This window comes from Perca fluviatilis, chromosome 1 (genome assembly GCF_010015445.1).
Source record: "Perca fluviatilis chromosome 1, GENO_Pfluv_1.0, whole genome shotgun sequence".
NCBI lineage: Eukaryota > Metazoa > Chordata > Actinopteri > Perciformes > Percidae > Perca > Perca fluviatilis.
In genome coordinates, this window is record NC_053112.1 from 26,916,382 (window position 1) to 26,932,927 (window position 16,546).

General features: G+C 41.5%; 1 protein-coding gene and 1 long non-coding RNA gene across 2 annotated transcripts; both read right to left on the reverse strand.

Annotated features, from left to right (window-relative positions):
- On the reverse strand, positions 1-15,104 carry haspin (histone H3 associated protein kinase). Its single transcript, XM_039808394.1, has 15 exons — positions 14,583-15,104; positions 13,063-13,215; positions 12,511-12,654; positions 9,755-11,702; positions 7,441-7,585; positions 5,551-5,702; positions 5,224-5,412; positions 4,422-4,507; positions 4,216-4,278; positions 4,027-4,118; positions 3,812-3,891; positions 2,870-2,958; positions 1,485-1,627; positions 1,271-1,373; positions 1-400 (listed from the first exon to the last, which is right to left on the reverse strand). The coding sequence occupies exons 1-15, from the start codon at positions 14,741-14,743 to the stop codon at positions 199-201; spliced, it is 3,750 nt and encodes a 1,249-aa protein (XP_039664328.1). The 5' UTR covers positions 14,744-15,104; the 3' UTR covers positions 1-198.
- Positions 8,785-9,411, reverse strand: LOC120563938. The gene is made up of 2 exons (XR_005640036.1): positions 8,993-9,411; positions 8,785-8,881 (listed from the first exon to the last, which is right to left on the reverse strand). It is a non-coding gene; the product is annotated as an uncharacterized LOC120563938 (long non-coding RNA).
- Positions 15,105-16,546: the final 1,442 nt, after the last annotated feature.

A 16,546-nucleotide genomic window follows, 5' to 3' on the forward strand; every position in this document is an offset into this window, starting at 1 on the left:
AAGCGTTATGTCATAAACATTTATGACTTGTTTATGTTTAGGACACGTCTGTGACAGTGTCATGTCACTCTTATGTAGCTACATTCAAGTAAAGTGTAACCCAATATTTATGTATTTAGGATGTAGATACATTGTACCTTCTTTATACTATGCATTTCTGTGAGTGTGTGAGCATCCTCACACTTCATGCGTTCAGTACTAGTGAAACATGGGGCAGTTTTGCAGCGCCTCAGTGGCAGAACTGTACTGGAGGACGTTGCCATGGAAACGAGTGAGCTCCTCTCGCGTGCCCTTGGCCCCCCTCCCTCCTGACCCCCGGTACTTCATGGAAAGCAGCTTGGAGCACAGGTAGTGGAGCCACAGCACGTTGGTATGGGGGTGGTAGTTACACCAGTTGTTTCTGAGACAAAAAGAGCAGCATAGAATTAATAAATCAGTAACATAATAACTCTGAGATAGTTAGTTTAATTCTGTAAATGAGCAGGAGTATCCACAAAAGACTGATGATGTCTGTTTCAAGCAATACAGTTTGGGAAATGGTCTTATTAAAAAAAACATGAGTTAAAATGAGAAGATCGATCCAATAAATATGAAGCTACAGCCAGAGACGGTTAGCTTAGCTTAGATGCATCCATAAGGAACTCAAAAAAAGATTAGTAATTGTCAAGTTATATCTTCGTTTGGTCTGTACTTTGTACTTTGGTTTTTGAGCATCAGAGGTGGTGATGGATGGATTTTGATTTTCACCTTTTAACAGAGCCAACCTGGCTGATTCCCCTTTTCCAGTCTTTATGCTAAGCTAACTGGCTGTAGCTTCACATTTAACAAATAGAGTAGTATCGATCTTCTCATCCAACTCTCATCAAGAACACAAATAAGCATATTTCCCAAACTGTCAAACTACTCCTTTAAGACAAATGACAATGAACACTCAAAAGAAAGATCAGTGTCAGACTGGCAAATTGCATTTTCTGGGTGACTAATAAAAAAACGCATATGCCATCATACAAACCATAGTTGTTTGGTGAGATCCATTTGTGTTTGGAATTTCTGAACTAATCATCTGACTAGTATTTCCGGACATATTAATTCAGTTCAAATCAATAAGAAACCCAATGTTGGCTCTGTTATCCTCTACACATAATCTCTATTATATGTGTAGAATAAGATCTTTTTATGCATAGTTAAACTGCTCCATGTGACTCCTTTACAGCTTTGCATGGCACAATGGCTGTTTATGAATATGGCTCAGACACATTAACGCACTGACCCATTCTCCTGTCTCATTTGTCTGTAGATATCAAACTGGTAATCTCCCTGGCCCATGAAAAGCTCCTCATCCTCAGAGATATCACAGGACACCGTCAGATCATCTGGAGCGAACAAAACATATGCATGTTAATTACGCATCATGATTCTAACAGGGCTACATTTTTATGTGCAAAAAATATGACGAGGGAGGAAAAAAAAACTAAATATCTGACCGATTTCGAGTCTGGAGAGAGAATAGTCAATGATGCGAACCAACACCCCTTTAGTTTCCAGAGAGTGGGCTGCTCCATTCAGGAGGAAGCTCCCGGTCTTCTGCTTGGTTGTTTTGACCAGCACGTTGCCCCAGTGGAGGTCCCTGCAGTAAACAACACCGGGGGATAAAGTTGCCATTACGAGCCACCAACAAATCCTCACGGACACCACATACACACCCAACTGTGCCATGTATTGGCTTATAACACAAGTTTGATACCGAGTGCCACATCTCCCATCTGGTTCTAGCTTCTCAGATGCATATATTTGCTGGTTTTTTGATGACAGTAAATGGACAATATGCTTTTTGAACATTTCCCGGGAAAAATAAGACATTTGAGTATATTACTTTGGGCAATTGTGATGGACATTTTATAGACTTTATAAACGAAGGATTCGTACAGCTTTTTAAGATTCAAGCACTTTGAGAGCTCTTTCAAGGTACCTAAACCAAAAGATTTCCAGACTCTCAAAGTCTTTAACATTCACATCTAAATGGTTACTATAAATGCAATTAATACAAGTTACAGAATTTCTTCATACCGACAGCAATCAATAGGGGTGTGACGAGACACTCCGCTCACGAGATGAGACACGAGACTGGGTTCATGAGAACGAGACAATATTTTAACACTATTCTAAAGAAAACTTAAATCAAGAAATATGACTGGAAAAATAGTCTTTACTCGGAGAACCAAGGTTACAACATAACCAAGTATTTCATTGCAGCAGTAAACAAAGAAGTAGGCCACTCTTGTATTGGTTTATGACCATTTTAAGATGAGGGGAGAAAATTTCTCGTTGTTTAATATCATTAAAAGTAATCTTAGGTTCGGAATCATTTAAAAAAAAAAAAAAAAGACAGGAAGAGAAAGAGTGATCTGCGAAAGTCAGCACGCTGCAGTGTGTGTGGAGAGAGAGAGAGAGAGAGAGAGAAAAAAAAAAAAAGAGAGAGAGAGCGAGCATACCCTCTAACGTTCTAATGCTGGGTTTTACAAGCGGCTTTTTACAATTGCAACTTCGCTGCCGCTCTGGAAAAGTGAACTCTCAACTTTGGCGAACGGGCGGGGGGTGGATGGATCTTCTATGCTAATTTAGAGGTCTAAACCAGACTCCTCTTCAAAGCCCAATGTATTATAAGACCAACCAGGTTAGACTCCGTCATGCTGGCTGCTGCTCTGCACTTGTGACCGATATTGTGAGACAATTTTTTACATCGACGAGAAGTCTCGTCATATTTTAATCTCACGAGATCTCGTCATACCCCTAGCAATCAATGTATGTATATTGCCACTTTGTTTATTTCACCAGCTGTTCATCACATCAAAAGGTCGGAGGACATCACCTGTGTTCAAAGTGTAGCTCCTGCTCAGCAACAGCCAAGGCAGCCGTGACCTGATGAAGGATGCTCTTCGCCACCCCCAAAGACGCCAGCTTGACAACACAATAAAGGCTTGAATTAAAGACTGCATTTGTACTCTCACCCCACAATGGGCTAATAGTTCTGGGAAAAAAATACTGGTTTTCGAATCAATACACAGCTTATGTTTTCTTTTAGATGCTCAGCTTCTTCTTCAATGTTTTCAGCATTATCTTGAGCATACATATTTATGGTCTTCATTAAGTTGTAATGTCTCTATTCAAGGGACTTATATTTATGCATGCACTCTTCATTAATGTTTGAGAACATTTTCAATGTAGACACAGTGAAACAGACATACATAATGGTTGCTCTTTGACTGCACTGGCAGAGCTGTCCCGTCTATGCGTTTTTGTCTTGTCTGTGTTATTTGTCATTATCATGTGTTATGAAATCTTGCTATTGTGTGTGTTTCTTCTTTGTCTTATGATGTCCTATTTTGTATTGTTGATGATGCATTTTAATGTGTATGATGTACATTCATTACTGCATTGTCCGATTATTGCATTGCAGGAGCTAATAAGGATCCTAAACTAACAAACAAACAACATTCTTACAGTGTGCAAGTGTACTGAGCTACATCTAGTGTAATGAGAGTGTAGTGTTGTTGTAGTAATGCTTCGGTTTGAGGACAGAGTACTTGAAACTCCGACTACAGTAGTATAACTGGCAAGCATTTTAACTTAAAAGCCATAAAAGTTAAGGAGGAGACACACTCGTCTCAGCATACAAAAGAAAACGGGACTTGAAGTTGTAAACAGAGTGTGCTAGCTTCAGAAAGCAAGAGACATCGAGCAGTCACTGACATGATGGATGAATGCTCAGCATCACTGCAAAACACAGAGGGGAGGTTATTAGGCAGCCTACCGCTCCATTGCTGTTCTCTAGGTCCATGCCTCCAAACTCAAACTCCAGGATTATGAATAACTGATCCTTTTCAAAGAAATCTAAGCAGAGAGAAAAAGAAAGACCCAGTGAAATAGACAAAACACATAGCCTGGTCGTACATGGATAGATTTTGGTCAGCCACTGCAACCTGACGGACGTGTTGACAAACGTGAACAGGGGTTTCTCTCACTGACCTGGTCGGTCGTTCTCAGAGCCTCTCTGCTGGTCGAAGGTGTCCCAAGCATTCAGGAAATCTGGAGGGTAGCAGCCCTGAACGCAGTGGAGACTGCGAGGGAACAAGTCGAGTCACATTTAATTAACAATCCAAACGACCGAGACGCTAACGGACAAAAAAAAAAAAAAGACAAAAGAGAGTTGCTTACTCGTTGAGTCCAATAAACCCATGAGTCTTGTTCTGCAGCTTCTCTTTCAGGCTGCTCAGCTCCCTGGCAGAAAAAAAACAAACAATGCTGTTTAGCTGAACTCTCTTGTGGTTTCCAAGGCTCATCATTAGGTGCCCCCCCCCAATTATAGTATCGCAGCAAATGGAGTAGTGCGAAGTGCAGTTTGTACTTCATGTACTACTTACTTTGAGATAATAATCTCATGGAGAATCTCTCCTAAAGTCTTCTGATCCTCTCCATTCACCTTCTCACTGCCCTCTACTGGAATGATCTGTCAAGACAGGAGTCACTGTTTTACTGCAGAATATGCACACATTTTCATCAAACATTTATAACAAATCTTTATCATTGAACTCATTGAATGTGGTTTCTTGCCGCTTTGCATTGTTTTTCTATAATGCTATTTTCAATTTAATATAAAATGGAGATTCACCCTTGACTAGGGCTGGACCAACTGTAATTTTTTTTTTTTTTTTTTTTATATACATTCAAAGCTTCTTTTTGAATGGAACTTTGAATGTCTGTTGTATTTTGTGATTTTATTTCATGATGGTGAAAAAAGAAAATCCTAGAACAAAATCCTCAATTTGAATAAAGTGATGCATCAGATTAAATGAGTTAGTGTTTTTTATTAAATCAACTTTCTTTATTATTAAAATCAACTTTCTTTAATGATTTTAACTCGTCAGTTTTGTGCATGGTCAAAAGCTCTGGAAAATAGCTAGTAAGTGAGCCTTGAGTTTAGAATATTATGTTAAACATTTCTGTCCAACAGGGAAGTCCCCCTCTTTAAACATACAGTCCACTTTAAAATTGTAACACTTATGATGTAATCTGCTTTACATCACATTGCACATTGATCTTACACAATACAATGCCTAACACACAAAGTAACACACACACACACACACACACACACACACACACACACACACACACACACACACACACACACACAGTTAAAAAAATATATACACAAACACATACTTTGAGTGCAACAGTGTCTCCTGAGGCGTTGGTGGTGGAGAAGACCTCACCGAAGGTCCCTTCCCCTATCTTCACACACCGTTTCATACGGCGAGGGAGTATACACTCCTCCCAGGGCAGAGGGCGCTGCTGGCCACACTCAGCATACACCTTCTCTGCATCTGACAGATCTGCATCCTCACACACAATCTGTGTGACAAAACACAGGAGGGAGCAGGTGGCACACATTCACATCAAGTGTAACAACCCATTCACAGTCAAACACCAAGCATGTAGAAAGTACGTAGGAAAAACTTTAAAAATCTTGACGGCATAGGTGTACTGTACCGTAGAATTGCGGCTCAGCAGTTGTGACCGGAGGTGTTTGGGGAGGGGTGTCCGCGAGGGTGTGGCAAACAGGACCTGGCTGATATCCGCCAACTTCTCTCTTGTAGGTGACCCCGACACTGACCGACGTAAACTGCTCGGAGTGCATATCACTAACGTGAGGGAATGAGGGATAAGAGACAAGAAAAATAAAAAAATAACAAAAGGACATTGGTGGCTTTAAATTAAATTTTAAAATGTCAATAGTCCCAAACAACCGAGGGACAGATTACAATTTAGTAGGGCTGTAGTCAACCAAAGAAAATCTTAGTCAACTGAAATTCTACCTACACTTCAACCAATCGACGGGGAAAACAATCTGCACTGTCTCTCTAAATTACCTAAATAGGCCACAGTGCACTGAGTGCACTCTACCTGGTAGCGGTGTGTGTCCAAAGCGTTACTCCCTGAGGCCAGTGCAGGTTTTTAATGCTTTGCAATGGGAGTGCCTCATATTTACACTATGCTACAAACACCAGCAGCGTGATGAGGGGCTGAGCGTCTACTCTGTGCTGAGCGCTGCACATCTGGAGTTTTTTTTCTGGTTGCCGAAAGTTGAAAACTGTTCAACTTTGGGTTAAAAAATGCGCTCGTCACTGTCCCTTTTTAGCCAGCTGTCCAATCATAGTGGAGGAGGGGCGGGACAAAATCACAAAGACCAACCATCATCACATCAGTTTTTTTTATGATTGTTGCGGGCAAAAATCCTTGATTATGCGGCACGTTTTCTTAAAAAATGCGATGGAATATGCGGGATATTTATGCAATTTTATGCGATGAAATTGCAGGAACTTGCAAAAAATGCGGGAACTTGCAAAAAATGCGGGAACTTGCAAAAACTGCGGTTTGATGAAAAGAGAAGAAAAGGTGATTCCCCCAACACCCTGCTTTTTTAAAACTTAATTTCCAAAAATAGTTTACAGATATTCAGTCATTGCAATAAGTAAATAAGATACAAAAATATATACAAATAATATAATATTTAAGTAAAAATAAAAGTAATAGTCTAAACAGAGGGAAATAAAAGATACAAAAGAGACAGACTTTCAAAAATCGTTAATAATATAGACAGCAGGAGCACTTAAAGAAATTTGAGTAGACATCAGATATTAAGATAGCTTTCTTATTGGATACCAACTTAAGAGACTCAAAGTACATGTCAATTTCAACCTCCAACACCTGCTTTTCGATGATGTTCACGTCACGTAATTATGTCATTTCATAACGTTCCCATGGCAACAGGGGAAAATGGCTGCTCTTGTGTGAAGTAAACGCAACATTTTTTTCAACTTTCTGCTAAGATATATGTGACTTTTTTGCAACGAAAATGCGGGGATTATGAAATCATGCAAGCACCGCATATTTTGCGCGGAAATCGGCAATTTATGCGGCGAAAGTGCGGCATATTTGAAAAAATGCGGCCCCCGCATGAATATGCGGACTTTGGTTGATTATGCATTGAATTATGCGATCGCATAATCACGTTTTTTTGGAGGGACTGTCACATCCTACATGTACAAGTGCTGAACAACAACAACAACAACAAAAGGAGAAATTAATACTGCTGAAGCGTACATATCTGTCCTCTCTCCCTACGCGTTTCAGCTCTCCCTTCATCCAAAGCAAGGGCCAGAGAAAGTACTGTACTTTGTGCCAACATTTTTACTTAGCAGATATTCCGGATCATAGCAACCAGACTCAACCAAAGCGTCGCAGTTGAAAAAAACTCTGTTTTCAGAAGACTGCCTGGCTTTTTCAGCTGCGAAAAAATGCTTCGGTGGACACGCAGTCGACCAACCAACCGACCTGGAGACAGCAGCCCCACAACTTAGTATTGCCTGTGTGTATTACCCATGCCCTTGCGATGAACAGAGAGGGCAGCTTTGAGTCGACTCCAGGTTTGTGTGTTAGGCGTGAAGTCAGCCAACAGAGACGAGAGGTTGAGCCGACTCGCTCTCACCGGGGTGGAGAAATTGATGGTGGTTCCCAACAGCTCCTAAACACAGGAAGGTTTTTACAATGTCAATGATGCCACAGCTCCACATGTCATCATTTTAAATCCTCCCAAACTATTAACATTTAAGTACAGTTGGGGGGATTGTAGTAGAAGCGAAAACAATACATACTTGAAACCAAAATCGGTTTGTCTGTGGCGTTTAGGTTGGTCCAAAACATAAACGCTGAATATTTTACCTTTAAAAACTTTTGTAATACCTTGCCGTGCAGATAAGTTGGCGTTTTGTTTGCCCAGTTTGAGAAATTTTGTTTGTGGCATTCACAGAAATAAAAAAAATTAAAAATAAAAATTTGAAAAAATGTGCTTTGTTTACATTGTCCCAGTTAGCTCATTGTTAATGAGAACAATCCATAGACTTTACATCAAAGAGTTTTCATTCAGGAACTAATTTCCACTGAAGGTAACAGAAACTGTCTGGAGTAGCCAGGGCACCACCCCTTGTTGCTGCAGTAGTTCCTAAAATTAACTTTGAACGTGACAAACAAAATCCCATTCACCACCATTACTGTATATTAGGGAAGCGACATGAATCTTAGACATAAATATCCCAAACTTAAGTCAAACAAACCAAAACTGTTCCCAAGGGTGGATAGCACTGAAGATACACTGGAAGTCGTTTTTCTTCACTTTTGTCATTTGAATGAACAAAACCTTCATTAGAACCTTGAATATGGCATCAAGTAGCATCACATGAAATGCTGGTATGTTAAATCACTGCTATTTCATGACCAGCCCAAATATTAATTCAACATGCCGGGCTCTCTACATGTACAAAAAAAAAACAAAAAAAAACTTTGCAGTTGACTTTAAACTATTTTTATTGTCTCAGATAATAATAATACATATTTGACAAATCAGGTGATGTTTAAATATGTTCTTGTATCATAAAGCCTGCAGGAAGCCACATGAAAGGGATGCTAAATGTCATCTTTGCCAGAAATATATAAAAAATACCACCACTTGAAAACATTAGTAATAGGGACCCTGCATGCATTCAGGTATCGAAAGACTTCAGTGCCACCTGCCCGACTGATTTTTTTCTTGACAAGCACACTGTCAAAGTTACAATCTTGAAGATCTGTTCCGACCGGAGGGATTTTTGCAGTTCCTAGAACATAACGTTCCTAGAACTCCTTTTTTTCTTGTGTTCCGACCGGACCAATTTGGGGATTATTAAGTTCCTCTGACCGCAGTTCCTGTAACTCTTTCAGCTCCTACTTCAGGGCAGGGTTATTTTCCTTTTCCGCATAGGAACCCTTAGTGACCTAGCAACGTCTGAAACACAAACAGTACATATTCTTCTGTTGCAATTCGCCTACGTATGCTAACTCATAAGACAAACATCACACATTCAACCAGCTAATTGGTAATGCTAGTTAAACTTACCCGTTGTTTCGTTTGCCTGTTGCGCTCTGCTCTTCTATCTTGGCAAAACCGGTTTTGGGGGAAGAGTAGTTAGTAGAACTGTTTAACTACGTTCCTGTAACTACTTGGTCGGAAAGAGGCTTTTGACAATAAGCAGTAATCGTTGCAGGTTTGTTTTGGGATCTCCGATCCAAACCGCTTGTGAGTTTTCCCGGGAATGCCGCCCGACACCCAGTTCGTAATACTGCAAATGCAAGGGCTTTCATCAGTTGTGACTATAATTGCCACTGTTCATCACACCCCCAACCGGCACCGTCAGACACCGCCTAACAAGAGCCTGGGTCTGTCCGAGGATTCTCCCTAAAAAGGAAGTTTCCCTCACCACCCGAGGTTTCTGCCTAAAAGGGAGTTTTTCCTCGCCACTGAATGCTTGCTCTTGGGGGAATTACTGGAATTGTTGGGACTTTGTAAATTATAGTGTGGTCTAGACCTACTCTAAAGTGTCTTGAAATAACTGGTTATGATTTGACACTATACATAAACTGAACTGGTTGAAAAGGGCTACAGCTGACCAATACTTTTCACCTTTTAACTAATTTAGTTGAAAGGTTCATCGCTAGTTCTGACAGCCCAAAATACGGTCTTCACATTGCTTATTTTGTCTGACAAGGGTTAACCAATAATTACTGCTGTCAATCACTATATCAGTCGATAGACATTCAGCGAATAAACATGATGTTTCAGCAGTACTGTGCTGTGCGTTTGTGTGAATATTGTTCTCACCCGTGGCGGTTTGTGTTGTGTGGACATCAGCTCGTCGATGCTGCAGTCCACAGCCTTGTTACCGCCCGTCTGTGCAGTCCTGCTCCTGAACCCGTGTGTGCTAGCACTGCCTTTGTTTTTCCAGCGACTCACGCTCAGACCGCTTATGCATGCCTTCCTGGTTGTTCCAGGCCGGTCCGTGGACGTGCTCTTCCTTTTCTTTTCTTTCGGAGCCAGATAGGTCTTTTTTCCTTTGTGGGAAATGTTGGAAGAGTTCTTCACAACTTCTTCTTTGTCTGAAGCAATCTTGTCTTCAGAGCTAGTTGAGACCCTCTTTTTCTTATTGACTTTCATGGCAGAAGTTACTTCATTACAGGGATAGGTGCCACTCTCAGACTGATGGTTATTCTTTGTCTGGTCGTCACATGTTGTGTCTTTGAGCTGCAGAATATCTTTTAGTTGTGTTAATGTTACTCTCTTTACCCCAACAATGACTTTGTCAGTTATACATTTCTCCTTTAGCGTCGTCGTGAGCAACGCTGCCTTTTCTTCTGTTTCTGAGTCTTTAGACTGTGTCTGAGGTACCGGACTGTGAGATGTGAGATTTTCTGGGTCCTCAATGTTATGTGTGTGGTCATTGTCAGACTTGTTTGGGTCTGAATTCTGTGGTGACAAAGCCATTTTTTTTAGCTGAACTGTGCATTTCTTAGTTAGACTTTTGTCCTTTAATGCAACAGCAAACGGTGTTTGCACAGAGCTGTTGGCTGATAGTTGTGTGCCCATGATAAACTCACCGCTGCTGTCTTTGTGGTAGGTAGATTCAGCATAGAGTAATGACTCTGGCTGCGCAATGGATTCCTGTGTGGATGAGTGTTCAGCTGATGATGAATTGTTAGTGCTTTGACTGCCAGTTACTGAAGCTGCATGTTCAGAAGATTCAATACTGTTTACTGACTGTATATAATCACTGGATTTAATGTTCGTCACAGATAAATTAAGATGAAACGATGATCCTGAAGAATGTAAAAGGTCAAAAGTTTGACACCTGTCCACAGACAGTGGATGTTCACTTGTTTGCCGGCTGTGGGCTGAGCTTGAACTTCCCAAACAGGATGAGAAGGTTGTTTGACTGCATAGCTGAGAAACAACGATGCTGTCCAATCTTTCTAGCTGCACGGAGCAGTGCTCGGTCAAACATTTCTCCTTTAGAGGCTCTGTCAGCCACCCTGATCCTCCGGCTGCTGACACAAAATGACTTCTGCTTTCGCTGTCGTTGCTAGAGAGCAGATTCAGACTTGGTAATTCCCCAGCATTCTTGGTTTTGGGGTCTTCACTATAGCGTTTGGCTTCCACACTACAGCTCCTTCTCTTGTTAGTGCTCCTGGGCTCCATGAACAAAACACCAGAAGGTTCTTCATTGTGATGCAGGTCTGGTTCTTGCTGACCAAGGCTCGACTGCAGCTTCTCCCCTGAATGGTGTCCTTTGGGTGGTGCAGAACGGGATGCGGAGACGCGCTGCCCTGGTGAATCCACGTCTTCTTGGAATGTGCTCAAGACGCCTATACAACTCACCGACATGGATAGTGGGGCGGAAGATTGATCATTTATAGATAAGGGTTTAAGGCGTGGCCGTTTGCTGGAGGAGCCCGCTGAGGGCGTGGAGCTAAAGATGGGTTTCCTGGGGCAGGGTCCGAGGCTGTGATCGGTCAACTCATTGAGGGATATCTCTCGGAAGGGGTTGACGGCAGAGCCGGCAGTCCCTGCTGCATTCATCGAGTTCTCTGCACTCGATACCACATATGTTGGGGGGGCCCTCCTCGCCCGAAGAATCCTCCTGGAAGCAAGGGCTCCAGAAGTGAAGTCATCTGAAGAGTCGAGCATACCGAACGTTGATTTAGGGAGTTGGGGTTTGGTGGCAGCAGCATGTCTGCGGCGGGTTACAAAGCGGCCCGCAGAAGGAAGATGATCACTGAGAAAGAGAAGAGAGAAAGCTCAAGATTACAGCTATCACTGAGGACATTTAGTGGGTGTTCAGGCTGAAAGGAAAACTGGAAAGTCATCACGGCGGCAACAGTTTTCTCTTTTGTTGCAATGATTGCAAGGTAAACAGTAGAAATACCGTTCAAGTTCCAAAGCAATCCACCAGGAATGTGCACTTACACATACCTAATTGGCCATTGCAGCACCCTGCCTGATGATGTTGCATTGCCCAGTTAAACCTTTTTTCGCAGGTCGACCCTGCGTTTTTTGCAGCTGTCCTCTGCGTCGGCGCCGCCTGCTGTGCTGCCGGACGGGCTCAAAGGGCTGTGTTGTTTTTATGCAGAGCCAAAGTCGGTCTGAACACTGCCTCAGATAGCAGGCACTCTTCAGCTAATTAATAAAGTGACAAAATGAATTTGAAGTCATCATGTTGGGCTCTGGTAACCGCTGACGGGTATTTGTTAGTTTTGACTTTTGATATTCATTTTAAAGCAACACTATGTAACTTTTCCCGCTTCGGTCCCCCTACATTGTCTACGTTGTCTCATTGGAACTACAGCTGCAGCTAAAAGTTACATAGTGTTGCTTTAACAAGCAGCCCTAGATCTGAGATCTCAAAGTGCAGCATTCACAATGAGTGGTGGGTATTTTAGGAACTGTTGAAAACAGTTGGATCTGCTTGAATGCACAAGTCCTCTGTTAATGCCAGCATTGTCAAATGTATCCTTGCAGACACTGCTGTCCTAACAACAACAAAAAAATCATTCACAACGTGTCGTGCCCGTTTGTGCACAGACCTGGATGTCTTGCTCTGCTGAGCGGGCTGAGGACGGAAGGGAGAGATGTTCTCCTCATCAATGCTGGTGTCTGTCAGACATAAGATGGCCTTTTTCTTGGCAGGACGCCCCGCTCTACGCCTAGCAACACCAGTCCTCTTCTCTCTGCGACATGAAAAACGGATGAACATGTTAAGGGCAGTAAGGATACAATATCAACATGGCTTTTCTCTTGGCAGGGTGGACTGCTTTATCGCTAGTCTTCTTCGCCATTATGATAAAGAAAATATATAAAACCAACCAATGAGCAAGGTAGAACATGGGGCATTAGCATGCAGGTTAGGGGAAAAAAAATGTTAAGACATTAAATCTCTGCTGTGGAGGACAAAAAGTTTATCACACAATATTATAAAACCTTGTAGTGTAATGAAATCTGACTGGGAACGCCATCCATATTTGTTATGTTAATAATCTATAAGTGGTTAACGTAATTAACGGTTTACTTATTACAAAACACATTAATGAAATAATAACATCTCATCAAAATTGACAGCTGCATTTTTTTTCAGAGACCTGGTTGTCTTGCTCTGCTGGGCAGGCCGAGGACAGGAAGGAGGGGGGGAAGTCTCCTCATCACTGCTGCTGCTCTTCTCAGCCAGACATAGCATGGCCTTTTTCTTGGCAGGACGCCCCGCTCTACGACTAGCAACACTAGTCTTCCTCGGTCTGCACGAAATGAAAAAAAAAAAAAGGATGAACACGTTCGGGGCAGTAAGGATACGATATCGAATGTGAGAGCAAGTAGGCATAGGTCGGGAAAAGATTTAAAAACGATAATTGGCCTAGAATAGGTAATCTTGGGTATTATTTATGTATGCCAATTCTACAGGGTGGTATTGTTTGTTATGTATTTCTCTGTGTCTACAAACTGTGTACATACTAGGCCTGCACGATTCGGGGGAAAATATGAATCACGATTTTTTAGCTTTGAATTGATATCACGATTCTCTGCCACGATTTTTTTTTCCACAAAGTATAATGTTTATTGCACACATGAACCATGACAAAACAAAACAAATTGGCGGTACCAAACAGATTTTTTTTGGCACCTATAGCAATATTGAGCATCACCACAAGCCTGTAAACATAGAGGCTTCAATGAATAAAGCAAATAAAGTACATACTGGCCATTTAAGTACAGTAGGCTACCAAAAATAGTGACACATTGAACTAAATATGGCGCTGATACAGGCTCTATCTGAACTCCTTGAACATGTCTTATGTCATAATTAAAACATGTCAATCAACATGCTGCAGCTACAGCTTCAGTCTCTAGAGAAATGGAGTTTGTCAATTGCCAATTTAAGTACATTATCAAAAACAGAATGATTTCTTAGCACACTCTTTAACTGCTTGCCTTTCATGTCTTCAGCTGTCCTATCAAAATAAAAGGCAGAAAAAAAAAGATTTCTCCTAAATTCACCAAAAGTTAGCATTAGATAACGCCTCATTTACATGACATTATTTAAACACAAAAATATCATAACACTTGCAATACAAAAACGAATTGTTTTAATTTAAGTAATCAAGTGGGGAAGTTTCATGGTGATATCTATTAGTTCCAATATTTCACCTAGAGTGTCTCCCCAACAATAACAACCCTACGGGGCGGGGCTGCAGCCATACACTCTTGGAGATAGGCGCCAGCAGTGGCGATTTGAGACCCTTTTTAGGGGGCTCAAGCCCCCCTAAATTTCATCTCAGCCCCCCTAAAAAAATGATTTAAAATCTAAAATCATTTTTAGTACTTCAAGTTAGAGTTTGCAAACTTGTCTGTGTTAGTGACAGATGGCAAATAATTACAGGTTCAAAGAAAAAGGTGGGTGGGGGGGGGGGGGTGTGTGAACACTTTTGCAAGGCACTGTATCCATGTCACATTCTCATTAGGGGCTGAGCCCCCCTAAAGGTCTGATCCTAGAATCGCCCCTGGGCGCTCTGCTGTTTGTCATTTGTGCTGCCTGAGTCCCAGGCTTTAACCCAGCAATGTGCATCCGTTGAGCCAGACGACTAAAGTGACTCTCGCCTTGACATACCTTATCATCAGAGGTTCTGCGGGTTCAAAGACGGACATATCACCGTCTGTTGAGGGTGTGCTGTCGAAGGCCTGCTTGCGGTTTTCCGGTGAGATCCAGGCGGACAGCTTTCGCCTCTCCTTACCGTAGGTCTTCAAAAATAACGGCTTTAATGGCTTCATGTTTAAAATCACAGATGTAACCGTGCCACACGTATTTTATATCAACGGGTAAAGGCTTGCTTAAAAGCATCTAACGTTAACGTTACAAATTCAATAGACCACCAGCATTAACATCCGCCAGTCAAGTTAGCCTAGCTCAACCTTTTGCAAACTGTGCTAATTACATCAACGCCCTTATCAACAGCTTATCAACAGTGATCGACGAAACTTATCGGAACTCCATTTAATTAGCTGTTTTAACCCATTTCCATGATTGATAGTCTATTATATTGTTTGTATGTCGTTCATTATTTGTTTTTCCCGAATGTACCCGCTCCGCTGACTGCTGGACCCGCTTCCTTTTCAAACTGCTGGTTACTGATCGATGATTGGTTAACAACCGGTGACGATGCAAGCACAGCGTCGCCAGGCGGATTGGAGTTGAAGGAGAGAGGCGGAAACAGCATCTCTTTTTAGGGTTTGTGTAGCCTACACTGTACATGAATTTCCAGCGCGTGTATAAAGTTGCAATATTCAGTATTACACAATATATTTATGGAGATGTATTCGTTGTGAAGTTAAACGTTTGGATAATTAAACTTATAGGCCTGCACATGTAGACCTATACTATACTCAGACCAAGGAGAAGGTCTACAGAAGTGGGGACAGAATCCTGTACAACCAGGCCAGAAACACACTGACAAAGGAGATTTTAGTAGCAAAGAAAAGCTACACATTTAAAAGCTGAAACTGTGGAGATGAGAGTGGACAACACTGTGGATTCCATCAGATTTCTGGGATCCTCAATCTCCCAGGACCTAACGCACAATATTGACACCATCAGGAAAAAGGCCCAGCAGTGATTGTAGATCCGCAACTAACTGTTATTTTCATAGTCCATTAATCTTCTTGATTAATCGATCAGTTGTTTGGTCTATAAAATGTCAGAAATGGTGAAAAATGTCAATCAGTGTTTTCCAAAGCCCAAGATGACATCCTCAAATGTCTTGTTTTGTCCAAAACTCAAAGGTATTCCGTTTACTGTCACAGAGGAGTAAAGAAACCAGAAAATATTCACATTTAAAAAGCTGGAATCAGATAATGTTTTGCTTTTTTCATAAAAAAATAACTCAATCTGATTATCAAAATAGTTGGCGATTAATTTAATAGCTAAACTAATCGACTAATCTTTGCTTAGCTCTAAGAGGATGTACTTCCTGCGCCAGCTCAAGAATTTAAACCTGCCTCATGAGCTGCTGATTCTTCTACACTGCAATAAACCAGTCTGTTCTCTGCATGTCCATCATTGTGTGGTTTGGATCAGCCACCAAACAGGACAGGAACAGACAGGTCAGGACTGCAGAGCCTGCCCTCCATTCAGGACTTACATCTCCTGAGTCAGGAAATGAGCAGGTAACATCACTGCAGACCATTCACACCCTGGTACAAAACCAGTTCAAACTTCTCCCCTCTGGTAGGCGCTACAGAGCACTGTATGCCAAAACACAGACACAAGAACAGTTTCTTCCCACACTCTGATGAACAGTTAAATCAGTCATACACTGTCAATAACCCTGTAATATCCACAGCTCCCATTTTAGATTATAATTATACAGTTTTTAATGCACCAATGTTTTTCTATGTACATACAGTACAGGCCAAAAGTTTGGACACACCTTCTCATTCAATGCGTTTTCTTTATTTTCATGACTATTTACATTGTATATTCTCACTGAAGGCATCAAAACTATGAATGAACACATATGGAATTATGTACTTAACAAAAAAGTGTGAAATAACTGAAAACATGTCTTATACTTTAGA

Coding starts and splice junctions, on each gene's coding strand:
- haspin (XM_039808394.1), bottom strand. CDS start 14,743: ATGAAGCCATTAAAGCCGTTATTTTTGAAGACCTACGGTAAGGAGAGG. Junction 5,703..7,440: donor TGTTCATCGCAAGGGCATGG/GTAATACACACA, acceptor CCCTCACGTTAG/TGATATGCACTCCGAGCAGT. Junction 4,508..5,223: donor GAGACACTGTTGCACTCAAA/GTATGTGTTTGT, acceptor CTGTCTTGACAG/ATCATTCCAGTAGAGGGCAG.